The sequence below is a fragment of the Mobula birostris genome, chromosome 15 (assembly GCF_030028105.1).
Source record: "Mobula birostris isolate sMobBir1 chromosome 15, sMobBir1.hap1, whole genome shotgun sequence".
Lineage (NCBI taxonomy): Eukaryota > Metazoa > Chordata > Chondrichthyes > Myliobatiformes > Myliobatidae > Mobula > Mobula birostris.
In genome coordinates this window covers 83324382-83339898 of record NC_092384.1, presented here as the reverse complement: position 1 = coordinate 83339898, position 15517 = coordinate 83324382, and the positions used below count along the sequence as shown (strand labels likewise).

The window sequence follows — 15517 nt, the reverse complement described above, 5'->3', positions numbered from 1 at the left end:
AATTTATATAAATAAACCTTAATTACCTCGTTAAATATATAAAAACACGTTAGGTAGGCAGGAATCCACCCCCCCCCCCCCCCCCACCACCACACAAAGTAATTCGCTGGTCTGGAGTTGGAGCCAGGGCTGAGATGTTCCCTGTTTGGCATTAGATACCCCAGGCCGCTAACTCTTGCCTCTCCCCAGCTGTGAGTGGGGCTTTCCATGACCCTTCTAAGGGGTGAGGGGCGCCGGGGGTTGCGGCGGTGGGTAGGGATCTCCCGCTCTAAAACAAGGTCCGACCTCCACCTCACCGGGCACGTGTAACAGGGAGACACATTCCTGTAGCACCGGTTACATCCCTGTCTGGACACACCCAGAATTCCAGGGCCAGGGATGGAAATTTTACCCAATATCTGATATTGATCACAGTCAGTAACACCGCCACCCGCACGGATTAAGCCCCGAGAGCAATCTCGGCTCGATACTTTAATGTAAAGTATAACAACGGGAATAAAGTCACAGGCAGTCACAGAAAGTCCTCGGGCCGTGGCCGCACCTCGTGTAGAACAGGACGCGAGTCAAACGAGACGACAGCAGCGCCTCGACGGGCCAAGGGTCTGTGTGACGATACTGTGATCATAAATATAAATTGTCCATTGGGACACAAACATTTTGCTCGGTTACAGAGAGAAGGTGGAATAAGATAACGCGAATAAAACTCGGCAACAGACACGTGAAATACGCACAGTCACACAATGACTATAGGATGCCAATACACACGTACTGTATTCAGCACAGGACGGTCCCGTCATGCAGAACAACCACAGCAACGCCACTGCCCCGGTACAAACTCGCCCCGCCCCAGGGGCGATCCAGCCAACATCCCGGATAAGGGATGGTGTACAGCACAGCCACGGTGGGCCGAGCGGCCGGGGACTGACTCGGGAGGTGGTTGTTCTGCGCGGTGGACCCGGGGCCTGTTGAGCAGAAGACTTGTGCTGCACTAGAAGCTGCGGCCGGTCGGCCGGCGGTGTCAGATCCCTGCAAGAAGCCGGACGGGGCTAGTGGCTCCGGGGCAGGACACAGGTGCAGCCCACCGGCACTTCAATGTACTTCAGCTCAAAGCTGTAGCGATCGTCGTGCCCCACGCACGCTTGCCTCTGCAGAACCAACATGCTCTGTTTGAGCAGCACCGAGTTCAGAGCCAGCGTTTCCTCGCCGCTCTCGGCGTCGATGCAGCCTTCACATAGGCACTCAGCGAAAGCCAGCTTCGAGGGGACGCGGTTCTCGTCGTAGTTAATTCTGGAATTGAAAACGGGCGGATATCAATGAGGGGCCGAAGGAGCCCATCGGAGCCGAAACCATCCCAGCCCGTATCCAATGCGCAGCGCCAGTTACAGCCGACCCACCCCACCTCCCGTCTCTCACATCGTCCGATCCTCTTTCACCCCACCATTGACTCTTGCCCAGTGCCCAACCCCAATCCCAGTCCCTCCCCGCCCAACACCAGTCCCCATGCCCACACCCACGGTGACCGTCAGGGTGCAGATCCCGTACCTGTACTCCCAGGGAGAGATGGAGCGGTGACTGATTTTGTGGTTGTCAGTTGACTGGTGCCCCATCTTGGGGCAATGTCCATGCCGCCTCTGTTGCCGCTCCAGCTGTTCCACTAGGCTGACAGAGAGCAAGTGTCCCGCGTTGGCCCTGACCAGCAGTTTCTGCAGCATTTTGCCCGGGACATCCAACTCCTCAGCGCTGAAACACTGGTTGCGACCCTCTCGTCTCGGTCGGGCCGTCTGTCCAAGACTCACCCACATGACTCCGATCATGAGAAGCTGCGGAAGGCGAGGGGTTGGGGGAGAACAGGAGACATGAGGAGGCTGCAGTGATGCCCTAAACTCAAGCAATCCCCGTCCAATTGCCCCTCATCTCGCGCAATCCGCATCGTGCTGTCCTCGAGCTCCGGCAATCCGCATCCTGCTGTCCTTAAATTCCACCATTGCTCTTCCTCCTGCCCCTGAACTAGGGCAATCCGCATCCTGCCGCCCCCGAACTCAGCGAATCCACATCCAGCTGCCCCCGAACTCGGGAATCCGTGTCCTGCTGACTTTGAACTCGGCCAACGCTCATCCCGCAATATATATCCCTCCCTCTCCCACTCCCCCTCTCTCCCCTATCCCCCTCTGCACCCCATCTCTCCTCTCTGACTCTCATTCTCCCCTCCATCTACCCTCTTTCTCTCTCTCTCTCTCTCCCTCAGCTCTCCACTCTCCATCCCCGCTCACTCTCTCCGGCTGTTTGCCTTGCATCTTTCCTCGCCATCATCCTGCACCTCCTCACCCCGTCTCTTCCACTCCTTAAACCCTTTTCCCTCATCCATCCACCCTCCATCCCATCTTCTTCACAGCTCCGCACTCCCCGACACCCTTCCATTCCAGCAAGCTCGTTATCACCTCCCCTCCATCCTCCGTTTCCTTCCACCTCCATCCCTGCTCTCCCTCCATCCTCCTCTCACCCCTGTACCCCCGATTTCCACTCTCTCTTATCCCCTCACTGTCACATCTCCACTCCTCTTTCCCCCTCCCCTCCACCCCATCTACCTCACCCCTCTCCCCTCTCCCCTCCGTCTCCTCTCCCAGCACTCTCGTACTCCGGCTGAGTGTCGCCTCTTCCGTCTGTCCCCGCCCCCCGGGACCTCTCTCACCTGCACGGCCCACATCGCTCTCTGGAGTCCGAGCTGCTCTCCTCGCTGCATCCTCCTCTGCGCTCTCCCCAGCTTCGCCGCGCATGGCGTTTTATAGCCGGAGCGCCTGGAAATCCCGTGGAGAAAAATCCTCGCTGCTTCCGCGTTGTTGGGCCGCCCGAAAAACCCAGAACTGAGGAGTGAGGGATTCCTGCCTCGTCACAGGTCCGTTCCCGGGGGAGGTGAGGGCGGGGAGCGAGTAGCCGCGGGTCCGACCCAGAGACAACAGCTGTATAACAGCAGGATGTCCCGGGCGAAGTGCTACTGACTGGGCACTTGGACTGGGCGGGACAGGTTTAATACGGCAGTTACTCTGACCGTCTGCTGTATCACAAACACGAAAATATCTGCAGGTGCTGCAAATCCTGAGCAACACACACAAAATGCTGGAGGAACTCAGCAGGTCAGGCAGCGTCTACGGAGATGAATAAACAGTCAGTGTTTCGGCCGAGACGCTTCATCAGGACTGGAAAGGAAATGTGAAGAATCCAGTATGGGGGGTGGGGGGGGGGGAGACGGGAAGGAGTACAAAGTGACAGGTGGTGGGTGAGAGCAGGTGAGAGGAAAGGTGTGTGGCGTTGGGGGGGGGGGGATGGAGATTGGTGGAAGAGGTAAGGGGATGAAGAAGACAATCTCATTGACTATCTGACCAGCCATTTCTTTTGACATTCTGAGGTGAAGTCCATCAAGAACCAGGGATATGTCAAGACCCTAGGAATTTGTCTTTACATTTCAGTAAGACTGTATTTTTCAGTATGCTGCATATACATCTAGTATGTTTAATCTGTGCTCATGGCGATAAGAAACGACCTGTCAAATACAGACAGAAGAGACTCCAAACGGTGGAAGCTGAAGTAACTCAGCAGATTTAGCAGCATCTATAGAGGGAAGAGAGAATTGTTTTGACTGTAAATGCTGACAATGTTAAAAATCTTTAATCATTCAGTTCTTGAGCCAGACAGCAAATCCGAATCACTACATTCAGCAACACTGTGACCACTTTGCAATAAATTGGATTTTTAAAAATCCTAATTGTGTTAATTCTTGTATAAATCATGTAGAACAATGGTCAACAAAGTTTTTGCATCCTGGATACTTTTGGGTGTATCTTACTGAGTTTGGCTGCTGATCATGACTATCACAATAAAATTTCCCTATCATGCACTTTCTTTCTAACAATCACCTATATTGGTTATTTAAATTCATAATTCAAGTCAATAAAATGTTGCCCTCAATGTAAGCTGAATACTTTTCTATCTTGTTCAGACATGCCTGGGTGTACTTTGGGTCGCCAGCACGATCCACAGCAATGACATCTTCTATTGAATCTTCAGTGTTAAGCATGAAGGCCGTGCTGCCACACAAAGGCAATGTTCAACCATCAACACCAATCAGCAATGTCTACTCTTCATAGAAACATAGAAAATAGGTGCAGGAGTAGGCCGTTCGGCCCTTCGAGCCTGCACCGCCATTCAGTATGATCATGGCTGATCATCCAACTCAGAACCCTGTACCAGCCTTCTCTCCATACCCCCTGATCCCTTTAGCCACAAGGGCCATATCTAACTCCCTCTTAAATATAGCCAATGAACTGGCCTCAACTGTTTCCTGTGGCAGAGAATTCCACAGATTCATCACTCTCTGTCTGAAGAAGTTTTTCCTCAGCTCGGTCCTAAAAGGCTTCCCCTTTATCCTCAAACTGTGACCCCTCATTCTGGACTTCCCCAACATCAGGAACAATCTTCCTGCATCTAGCCTGTCCAATCCCTTTGGGATTTTATACGTTTCAATCAGATCCCCACTCAATCTTCTAAATTCCAATGAGTATAAGCCGAGTCGATCCAGTCTTTCATCATATAAAAGTCCTGTCATCCCAGGAATCAATCTGGTGAACCTTCTTTGTACTCCCTCTATGGCAAGGATGTCTTTCCTCAGATTAGGGGACCAAAACTGCACACAATACCCATGGCAATGTCCACTGTTCAATAACAATCAGCAATGTCCACCCATCAACACCAATTGGCAATGCTCACCCTTCAATACCAATCGGCAATGACCACCCATCAATACCAATTGGCAATGCTCACCCTTCAATACCAATCGGCAATGACCACCCATCAATACCAATTGGCAATGACCACCTATCAACACCAGTCGACAATGTCCACCCTTCAATACCAATCGGCTGTGTCCACCCATCAATACTATTTGGCAATGTCCACACATCAATACCAATCGGCAATCTCCACCCATCAACACCAATCGGCAATGCCAACCCTTCAACACCAATCAGCAATGTCAACTGTTCAATACCAATTGGCAATGTCCACCATTCAATATGAATCGGCAATGCCCATTCGTCAATACCAATCAGCAATGTCCATCCTTCAACACCAATTGGCAATGCCCACTGTTCAATACCAATTGGCAATGTTCACCATTCAAAGACAAAGTTACCATAAATGACAAAATAAATAAATAATGCAGAGAACGGGAGTAGAGTAATGAGGTAGAGTTCATGGCCTGTCCAGAAATCTGACGGTGGAGTGGAAGCTGCTGTTTCTGAGCCAGTAAATGTGTGTCTTCAGTCTCCTGTACCTGCCACCTGAAGGTAGTATTGAGATGATGGCCCTCAGTAATGGATGCTACCTTCTTGATGTCCGTGATGATGGGGAGGGTTGTGACCATGATGATTGGTGGTGTCCTTATAGGCATCCGTTAGTCTCATGAGACCATGGATTCGCGCCTTGGAGGGATTCCAGGGCGCAGGCCTGGGCAAGGTTGTATGGGAGTCCAGCAGTTGCCCATGCTGCAAGTCTCCCCTCTCCACGCCACTAATGTTGTCCAAGGGAAGGGCGTTAGGACCCATACAGCTTGGCACCAGTGACGTCGCAGAGCAACGTGTGGTTAAGTGCTCAAGGACACAACACACTGCCTCAGCTGAGGCTCGAACCAGCGACCTTCAGATCACTAGACCGATGCCTTAACCACTTGGCCACATGCCAACGATATGTTCTGGGTGCTGTTTTGGGCCATATGGAAGACTACCAAAGGATACAGCAGGATATAATCAGTTGCAGATATGGGCAGAGAAGTGGCAGATGGAGTTTAATGCAGGCAAGTGTGAGGTGTTCCAATACTAAGGGAGAGTTAATGGCAGAATCTTTTTACACCACTGACGGATTGAGGAAATTTAGGATTCAGGTACATGGGTCCCGAAAAGTGATCGCACAGGTTGACAGAAAGTCACACAGGGTGGTAAAGAAGGCAAACGACAAGTTTGCTTTCATTAATTGAGGCACAGAATTCAAGAGTTGGGAGGTTGTCACAGCATAAAAAAACTAGTTGGGCCACAGGGAGTTGCATAATATTCAGGTGACCTCTTTATAGGAAGAATGGGAAGACTTTGGACAGGGTGCAGAGGAAGTTCATCTGATTTAGAGGACACGTACTATGAGAGGCAGGACAAGCTGCTGTTTACCCAAGAGTAGCAGAGACTGAGGGGAAAATTGATAGTTTATAAAATAATGGAAGATATAGATAGAGTAGATAGCTGGTATCTTTTCAAACAAGAGAAAATCTGCAGATGCTGGAAATCTGAGCAACACACACAAAATGCTGGAGGAACTCAGCAGGCCAGGCGGCATCTATGGAAAAAAGTACAGTCAATGATCCGGCCAAAACCCGTCGGCAAGACTGAAGAAAAAAAGCTGGGGAGTAGATTTTAAAGGTGGGGAGAGAGGGGAGAGAAACCAGGTGATAGGTGAAACCTGGAGGGGGAGGGGATGAGGTAAGGAGCTGGGAAGTTGATTGGTGAAGCAGACAGAAGGCCATGGAAGAAAGAAAAAGGGGGGAGGAGCACCAGAGGGAGTCAATGGGTAGGCAAGGAGATGAAGTGAGAGGTGGAAAAGGGGATGGAAAATGGAGAAGGAGGGTTGGGGGGCATGACTGGAAGTTTGAGAAATTGATGTTCATGCCATCAGATTGGAGGCTACCCAAATGGAATATAAGGTGTTGTTCCTCCAACCTGAGTGTGGCCTCATCACGACAGTGGAGAAGGCCATGGATGGACGTATCGGAATGAGAAGTGGAATTAAAATGGGTGGCCACCGGGAGATCCCGCTTGTTCTGGTGGATGGAGCGTAGATGCTCAGCGAAACAGTCTCCCAGTCTATGAAGGGTCTCACCGATGTACAGGAGGCCACACCAGGAGCACCAAACACAGTAAATGACCCCAACAGACTCACAGATGAAGTGTCACCTAACCTGGAAGGACTGTTTCGGGCCCTGAATGGTAGTGAGGGAGGAGGTGCAGGGGCAGGTGTAGCAGTTGTTCCACTTGCAAGGATGAGTGCCAGGAGGGAGATCAGTGGGGAGGGACGAATGGACAAGGGAGTTGCATAGGGAACGATCCCTGCGGAAAGCAGAAAGTGGTGGTGGTGGGGGGGAAGATGTGCTTGGTGATGGGATCCCGTTGGAGATGGTGGAAGATTTAGAAAATTATGAGCTAGACGTGGATGCTAGTGGGATGGTAGGTGAGGACAAGAGGAACCCTATCCCAATAAACAATAGACAGTAGACAATAGGTGCAGGAGTAGACCATTCGGCCCTTTGAGCCAGCACCAACATTCACTGTGATCATGGCTGATCATCCACAATCAGTATCCAGTTCCTGCCTTATCCCCATAACCTTTGATTCCTCTATCTTTGAGAGCTCTATCCATCTCTTTCTTGAAAGCATCCAGAGACTTGGCCTCCACAGCCTTCTGGGGCAGAGCATTCCATATATCCACCACTCTCTGGGTGAAAAAGTTTTTCCTCAACTCCGTTCTAAATGGCCTACCCCTAATTCTTAAACTGTGGCCTCTGGTTCTGGACTCCCCAACATGAGGAACATGCTTCCTGCCTGCAGCGTGTCCAATCCCTCAATAATCTTATATGTTTCAATAAGATCTCCTCTCAGCCTTCTAAATTCCAGAGTATACAAGCCCAGTCGCTCCAATCTTTCGACATATGACAGTCCCGCCATCCCGGGAATTAACCTTGTGAACCCCGGTGGGGTGGTGGGAGGATGGGGTAGCAGCAGACATGCATGAAATGGAAGAGATGTGGCTGAGAACAGCATTGATGGTGGAGGAAGGGAAGCCTCTTTCTTTGAAAATGGAGGACGTCTCCTTCATTCCAGAAAGAAAAGCCTCAAACTGAGAGCAGATTTGGCGGAAACAGAGGAATTGAGAAAAGGGTATGGCGTTTTTACAAATATGGTTGGACTAGGTGTAGCCTAGGTAGCTGTGAGCGCCCATGGGTTTGGAATTTGAAATCAGTGGATAAGCTGTCTCCGGAGACAGACAGTGAGATGGAGAAAGGAAAGGGAGATGTTGGAATTGACCAGGTAAATTTGAAAGCAGGGTTGATGAAGTCTACACGGGTGCAGGAAGCAACCCCAGTCAGTGCAGTCGTCGATGTAGCGTAGGAAACGTGCGGAATGATCACCGCTGTAGGCTTGGAACATCGACTATTCCAGGTAGCCGACAAACAGGGAGGTACAACAGAGATCCACGCGAGTTCTTTGTTTGGAGAAATTGGCAGAGGCCAAAGGAGAAATTATTGAGAGTGAGGACAAATTCCGTTCGGCAGAGGAACCGGAATCTTTTTCCTGGGTTGATATCTCTAATACTAGAGGGCATGCATTTAAGGTGAGAGAGAAACAACTACAATGCAAATGTGTGAGGTTTTTAATTTTTACACACAGAATGCTGGGGAGCTGGAATGTGCTGCTTGGAGTAACGAGAGAGGAGCACGTGAACACGGGATACAATCAAGTGGTATTCTCCACTTACACTTTCATTACTCGCCCAAATTGTTTTCTTTTCAACATAGCTGTGTCTTGGTTATGGCTGGGTTTTCCTGGATTCTACGGTATTTCGTTAATTTCCTGAGTGGCCTGTAAGAAAATAAATCTCAGTGTTGTAAAAGGTATAATAAAATCAGCGTGGTGTACGGGGTGATAAACTCGGCGCGGTGTACGGAGTGATAAACTTGGCGCGGTGTACGGGGTGATAAACTCGGCGTGGTGTACGGCAGGATAAACTCGGCGCGGTGTACGGAGTGATAAACTCGGCGCGGTGTACGGGGTGATAAACTCGGCGCAGTGTACGGGGTGATAAACTCGGCGTGGTGTACGGGGTGATAAACTCGGCGCGGTGTACGGAGTGATAAACTCGGCGCGGTGTACGGGGTGATAAACTCGGCGTGGTGTACGGCAGGATAAACTCGGCGCGGTGTACGGGGTGATAAACTCGGCGCGGTGTACGGAGTGATAAACTTGGCGCGGTGTACGGGGTGATAAACTCGGCGTGGTGTACGGCAGGATAAACTCGGCGCGGTGTACGGGGTAATAAACTCGGCGCGGTGTACGGAGTGATAAACTTGGCGCGGTGTACAGGGTGATAAACTCGGCGTGGTGTACGGGGTGATAAACTTGGCGCGGTGTACGGGGTGATAAACTTGGCGCGGTGTACGGAGTGATAAACTTGGCGCGGTGTACAGGGTGATAAACTCGGCGCGGTGTACGGGGTGATAAACTTGGCGCGGTGTACGGGGTGATAAACTCGGCGTGGTGTACGGCAGGATAAACTCGGCGCGGTGTACGGGGTGATAAACTCGGCGTGGTGTACGGGGTGATAAACTCGGCGCGGTGTACGGGGTGATAAACTTGGCGCGGTGTACGGGGTGATAAACTCGGCGCGGTGTACGGGGTGATAAACTCGGCGTGGTGTACGGGGTGATAAACTCGGCGCGGTGTACGGAGTGATAAACTCGGCGCGGTGTACGGGGTGATAAACTCGGCGTGGTGTACGGCAGGATAAACTCGGCGCGGTGTACGGGGTAATAAACTCGGCGCGGTGTACGGAGTGATAAACTTGGCGCGGTGTACGGGGTGATAAACTCGGCGCGGTGTACGGGGTGATAAACTCGGCGCGGTGTACGGGGTGATAAACTTGGCGCGGTGTACGGTGCGATAAACTCGGCGCGGTGTACAGCAGGATAAACTCGGCGCGGTGTACGGGGTGATAAACTTGGCGCGGTGTACAGGGGTGATAAACTTGGCGCGGTGTACTGGGTGATAAACTCGGCGTGGTGTACGGGGTGATAAACTCGGCGTGGTGTACGGGGTGATAAACTCGGCGCGGTGTACGGAGTGATAAACTTGGCGCGGTGTACGGGGTGATAAACTCGGCGTGGTGTACGGCAGGATAAACTCGGCGCGGTGTACGGGGTGATAAACTCGGCGCGGTGTACGGGGTGATAAACTTGGCGCGGTGTACAGGGTGATAAACTCGGCGTGGTGTACGGGGTGATAAACTCGGCGTGGTGTACGGGGTGATAAACTCGGCGCGGTGTACGGGGTGATAAACTCGGCGCGGTGTACGGGGTGATAAACTCGGCGTGGTGTACGGCAGGATAAACTCGGCGCGGTGTACGGGGTGATAAACTCGGCGTGGTGTACGGCAGGATAAACTCGGCGTGGTGTACGGGGTGATAAACTCGGCGCGGTGTACTGGGTGATAAACTCGGCGCGGTGTACGGGGTGATAAACTCGGCGTGGTGTACGGGGTGATAAACTCGGCGTGGTGTACGGGGTGATAAACTCGGCGTGGTGTACGGCAGGATAAACTCGGCGTGGTGTACGGAGTGATAAACTCGGCGTGGTGTACGGGGTGATAAACTCGGCGTGGTGTACGGGGTGATAAACTCGGCGCGGTGTACTGGGTGATAAACTCGGCGCGGTGTACTGGGTGATAAACTCGGCGCGGTGTACGGGGTGATAAACTCGGCGTGGTGTACGGGGTGATAAACTCGGCGTGGTGTACTGGGTGATAAACTCGGCGCGGTGTACGGGGTGATAAACTCGGCGTGGTGTACGGGGTGATAAACTCGGCGTGGTGTACTGGGTGATAAACTCGGCGTGGTGTACGGCAGGATAAACTCGGCGCGGTGTACGGGGTGATAAACTCGGCGTGGTGTACGGCAGGATAAACTCGGCGCGGTGTACGGGGTGATAAACTCGGCGTGGTGTACGGCAGGATAAACTCGGCGTGGTGTACGGCAGGATAAACTCGGCGTGGTGTACGGGGTGATAAACTCGGCGCGGTGTACTGGGTGATAAACTCGGCGTGGTGTACGGGGTGATAAACTCGGCGCGGTGTACGGGGTGATAAACTCGGCGTGGTGTACGGGGTGATAAACTCGGCGTGGTGTACGGGGTGATAAACTCGGCGCGGTGTACTGGGTGATAAACTCGGCGCGGTGTACTGGGTGATAAACTCGGCGTGGTGTACGGGGTGATAAACTCGGCGTGGTGTACGGTGTGATTAACACAGATTCGTGAATGGTGTGTTAAATTCAGTGTCGTGTCCGGTGTGTTAAATTTACTTTTATCTTTGAGAAAGGAATTGTTGATTGGGAATCTCTGCTTTCTTTACTTTTGAACAAGTTTGCCTTTCCGACTGATTGCCTCACTATCTGAATGGCCATGTCTACTGCAGAGGTTTGGAGAGAGCTGCAGAAAGTTGTAATCTCAGCCAGCTGCATCATGGGTACTGACCTCCACAACATCCAGGACATTTTCTAAAAGTGATGCCATCAAACATGAAGGACTCCCACTACCCGAGATATGCCTTCTTGGCATTGTTACCATCAAGGAGAAGAGAGGTATGTCGCATCCAGAATTTTCCGGTTAGCGGGAGATTTCCTTCCACGTCGCTGATGTATTGGGAAATCGTGTATGAGGCAAGTTACAGCAGGTGGTTTGCTGTTGCCTTCTGCCGGGTGAGATTTTCTAAAGAGATCACCAGCTCTTAAACCAGCACGGATGGAGAGCGTGCCAGGGTGCCGGCTGGAATCGAACTTGGAACATCTTGCCCTGCAGTCCAGCACTGATGCCACACGCCACCAGAAAGAGAAGATACAGGGGTTGAAAGACACATGTTCAGTGTTTCAGGAACAGATTTCTGAATGGGCAATGAACTTAAATACACTATCTTTCTTTTTGGACGACCTCCAATGCCTATAACAAGGATTCAAAACACTTGGGTTTTCATTTTTTATTGTTTTACAACATTGAATCACGATGGATTTAATTTGGCTTTTTTGACATTGAACAACAGGAAAAGTCTCTTTCAAGTGAAAATAGATTGCTACAAAGTGATCTAAATTTATTACAAATACCAAACACAGAATAACTAATTGCATTGGTATTCACCTCCTTTAATGTGATACATTACATCATCACAGCTGCAGCCAACTGGCTTTAGAAGTCACGTAACTTGTTAAATGGAGATCTGTTTTTGGAGACCTGTGTACAGTCAAGGTGTTTCAAATCATTGTAGTAAAAATACACCTGTATCTGGAAGGTGCGATTGCTGGTGAGTCAGTATCCTGGCAAAAACTACACTATGAGGACAAACGAGCACTCCAAGCAACTCCAGAAAAAAGGTTATTGAAATGGTCAAGTCAGGAGATGGATACAAGAAAATTTCCAAGTCACTGAATGTCCCTTGGAGTACAATCAATCATCAAGAATGGAAAGAATATGGCTCAGCTGTAAATCTGCCCAGAGCAGACTGTCCTCAAAAACTGAGTGACTGTGCAAGAAGGGGATGAGTGAGGGGGGCCACCAAGAGACCTATGACAACTCTGGAGGAGTTACAAGCTGAGATGGGCGAGACTGTTGCCTGGATGCTTCACCAGTCGCAGCTTTATGGGAGAGTGGCAAACAGAAAGACACTGTTGAAAAAAAAAACTCAGATGGAATCTTGGCTAGAGTTTGCCAAAAGGCATGTGGGAAGACTTTGAAGTCAGCTGGAAGTAGATTCTATGGCCTGATAAAACCAAAATTGAGTTTTTTGGCCATCAGACTAAACACTATGTTTGGTGTAAGCCAAATACTGCACATTCCTAAAACACACCATCCCTACTCTGAAGCATGGTGATGGCTGCATCACGCTGTGGGGATGCTTCACTGCAGCAGGCCCTGGAAGGCTTGTGAAGGTAGAGGGTAAAATGAATGCAGCAAAATACAGGGAAATCCTGGAGGAAAATCTGATGCAGTCTGCAAGAGAACTGTGACCTGGGAGAAGTCCTGATGAAGGGTCTCGGCCCAAAATGTCAACTACACTTTTTTCCATTGATCTGCCTGGCCTGCAGAGTCCCTTCAGCATCTTGTGTGTGTTTAATTTCCAGTATCTGCAGATTTTGTCTTTTTTTTACTTGGGAGAAGGTTTGTTTTCCAGCAAGACAATAACCCCAAGCATAAAGCCAAAGCTACACAGGAATGACTTAAAAACAACAAAGTTAATGCCCTGGAGTGGCCAAGTCAGAGTCCAGACCTCAATCCAATTAATAATTTGTGGCTGGACTTGAGAAGGGCTGTTCACTCACGATCCCCACGCAATCTGACAGAGCTTGAGCAGTTTTATGAAGAAGAACGGGGAGAAATTTCTATGTCCAGATGTGCAAAACTGATCAAGACCTCTCCACACAGACTCGAGGCTGTCATTGCTAGCAAAGGTGCATCTACTAAAACACGAGGAATTCTGCAGGTGCTGGAAATTCAAGCAACACACATCAAAGTTGCTGGTGAACGCAGCAGGCCAGGCAGCATCTCTAGGAGGAGGTACAGTCGACGTTTCAGGCCGAGACCCTTCATCAGGACTTAGTGCGTTCACCAGCAACTTTGATGTGTGTTGTGTGCATCTACTAAATACTGACTTGAAGGGGTGAATAATTATGCAATGAATTATTGTGTATTTTATATTTGTAATTAATTTATATCACTTTGTAGAGCTCTGTTTTCACTTTGACATGGAAGAGACTGTTCTGTTAATCAGTGTCAATAAAGTCAAATCAAATCTACCTGTGATTCAATGTTGTAAAACAATAAAATATGAAACTTGCGAGGGCGGTCAAATACTTTTTGTAGGCACTGTATTTTATAGCTTATAACTTTATAATGTACAGCATTTTTATGTATTGATGCTGCAAGACAACAAATTTCATAATTCTACAACACGTCAGTGACAATAAAACTGATTATTTGATTACATGCTATAGGCATCCGTTAGTCTCATGAGACCATCGATTTGTGCCTTGGAAGGTTTCCAGGACACAGGGCTGGACAAGGTTGTATGGAAGACTGGCAGTTGCCTATGCTGCAAGTCTCCTCTCTCTACGCCACCGATGTTGTCCAAGGGAAGGGCATTAGGACCCATACAGCTTGGCACAGGTGTCGTCGCAGAGCAATGTGTGATTAACTGCCTTGCTCAAGGACACAACACTCTGCCTCAGCCAAGGCTCGAACCAGTGACCTTCAGATCACTAGACCGACGCCTTAACCACTTGGTCATGTGCCAACACATACTATATGCAATTACATGCTATATGATGGCAGAATATAGTATTAATGGTAAGACTCTTGACAGTGTGGAGGATCAGAGGGATCTTGGGGCCCAAGTCGATCGGACACTCAAAGCTGCTGTGCAGGTTGACTCTGTGGTTAAGAAGGCATACGGTGCATTCATCAATCATGGGATTGAGTTTAAGAGCCGAGAGGAAATGTTGGAGCACTTAGAGTACTGTGCTCAGTTCTGGTCGCCTCACTACAGGAAGGATGTGGAAACCATAGAAAGGGTGCAGAGGAGATTTACAAGGATGTTGCCTGGATTGGGGAGCATGCCTTATGAGAATAGGTTGAGTGAACTCGGCCTTTTCTCCTTGGAGCGTCGGAGGATGAGAGGTGACCTGATAGAGGTGTGTAAGAAAATGAGAGGCATTGATTGTGTGGGTAGTCAGAGGCTTTTTCCCAGAGCTGAAATGGCTAATACGAGAGGACACAGGTTTAAGGTGCTTGGAAGTAAGTGCAGAGGAGATGTCGGGGTAAGTTTTTTTACACAGAGTGGTGAGTGCGTGGAATGGGCTGCTGGCGATGGTGGTGGAGGCGGATACGACAGGGTTTTTTACGAGTCTCCCGGATGGATACATGGAGCTATGATTCGGACCCATTGCAGGTGAAGGGCCTGTGGATGTTCTATGCTCCATGCCTATCTACACGGGAGGAAACTGGAGGATGTGAGAGAGAGATTGTGTTGTTTGTGTGAAGCCTGCACCAGAATGAGGTTGCTAGAGTTGTGAACCGGCACCACTGCTTTGCTGTGGAATCTGACACATCCAGGTGGAAGGAAGTAGGGGTAATGGAAAGATCACATTTCCACCTCAGTTCCTACCATCCTGTCCACACACAACAGACACCAGTAACCACTTTCAAAATTAAAAGCCTCTTCTGAAGATATAGACGCAAACATGAGGAAATCTGCAGATGCTGGAAATTCAACCAACACACACAAAGTTGCTGGTGAACACAGCAGGTCAGGCAGCATCTCTAGGAAGAGGTGCAGTCGACGTTTCAGGCCGAGACCCTTCGTCAGGACTAACTGAAGGAAGAGCTAGTAAGAGATTTGAAAGTGGGAGGGGGAGCGGGAGATCCAAAATGATAGGAGAAGACAGGAGGGGGAGGGATGGAGCCAAGAGCTGGACAGGTAATTGGCAAGGAGGATATGAGGGGATCATGGGACAGGAGGCCCAGGGAGAAAGACAAGGGGGGGCAGAGGAAAATACAGTGAGAGGGACAGAGGGAGAAAAAAACAAAGGGGAAAATAAATAAATAAATAAATAAGTAAATAAGGGATGGGGTACAAGGGGGAGGAGGGGCATTAACTGAAGTCAGAGAAA

The 15517-nt window shown here is 49.9% G+C and overlaps 1 protein-coding gene across 1 annotated transcript; it reads right to left on the bottom strand.

Annotated features, from left to right (window-relative positions):
- Positions 1–426: 426 nt before the first annotated feature.
- LOC140210340 (interleukin-17C-like) lies at positions 427–2740 on the bottom strand. The gene is made up of 3 exons (XM_072279215.1): positions 2690–2740; positions 1543–1820; positions 427–1287 (listed from the first exon to the last, which is right to left on the bottom strand). The coding sequence occupies exons 1-3, from the start codon at positions 2738–2740 to the stop codon at positions 1047–1049; spliced, it is 570 nt and encodes a 189-aa protein (XP_072135316.1). The 3' UTR covers positions 427–1046.
- Between the last annotated feature and the right edge of the window lie 12777 nt (positions 2741–15517).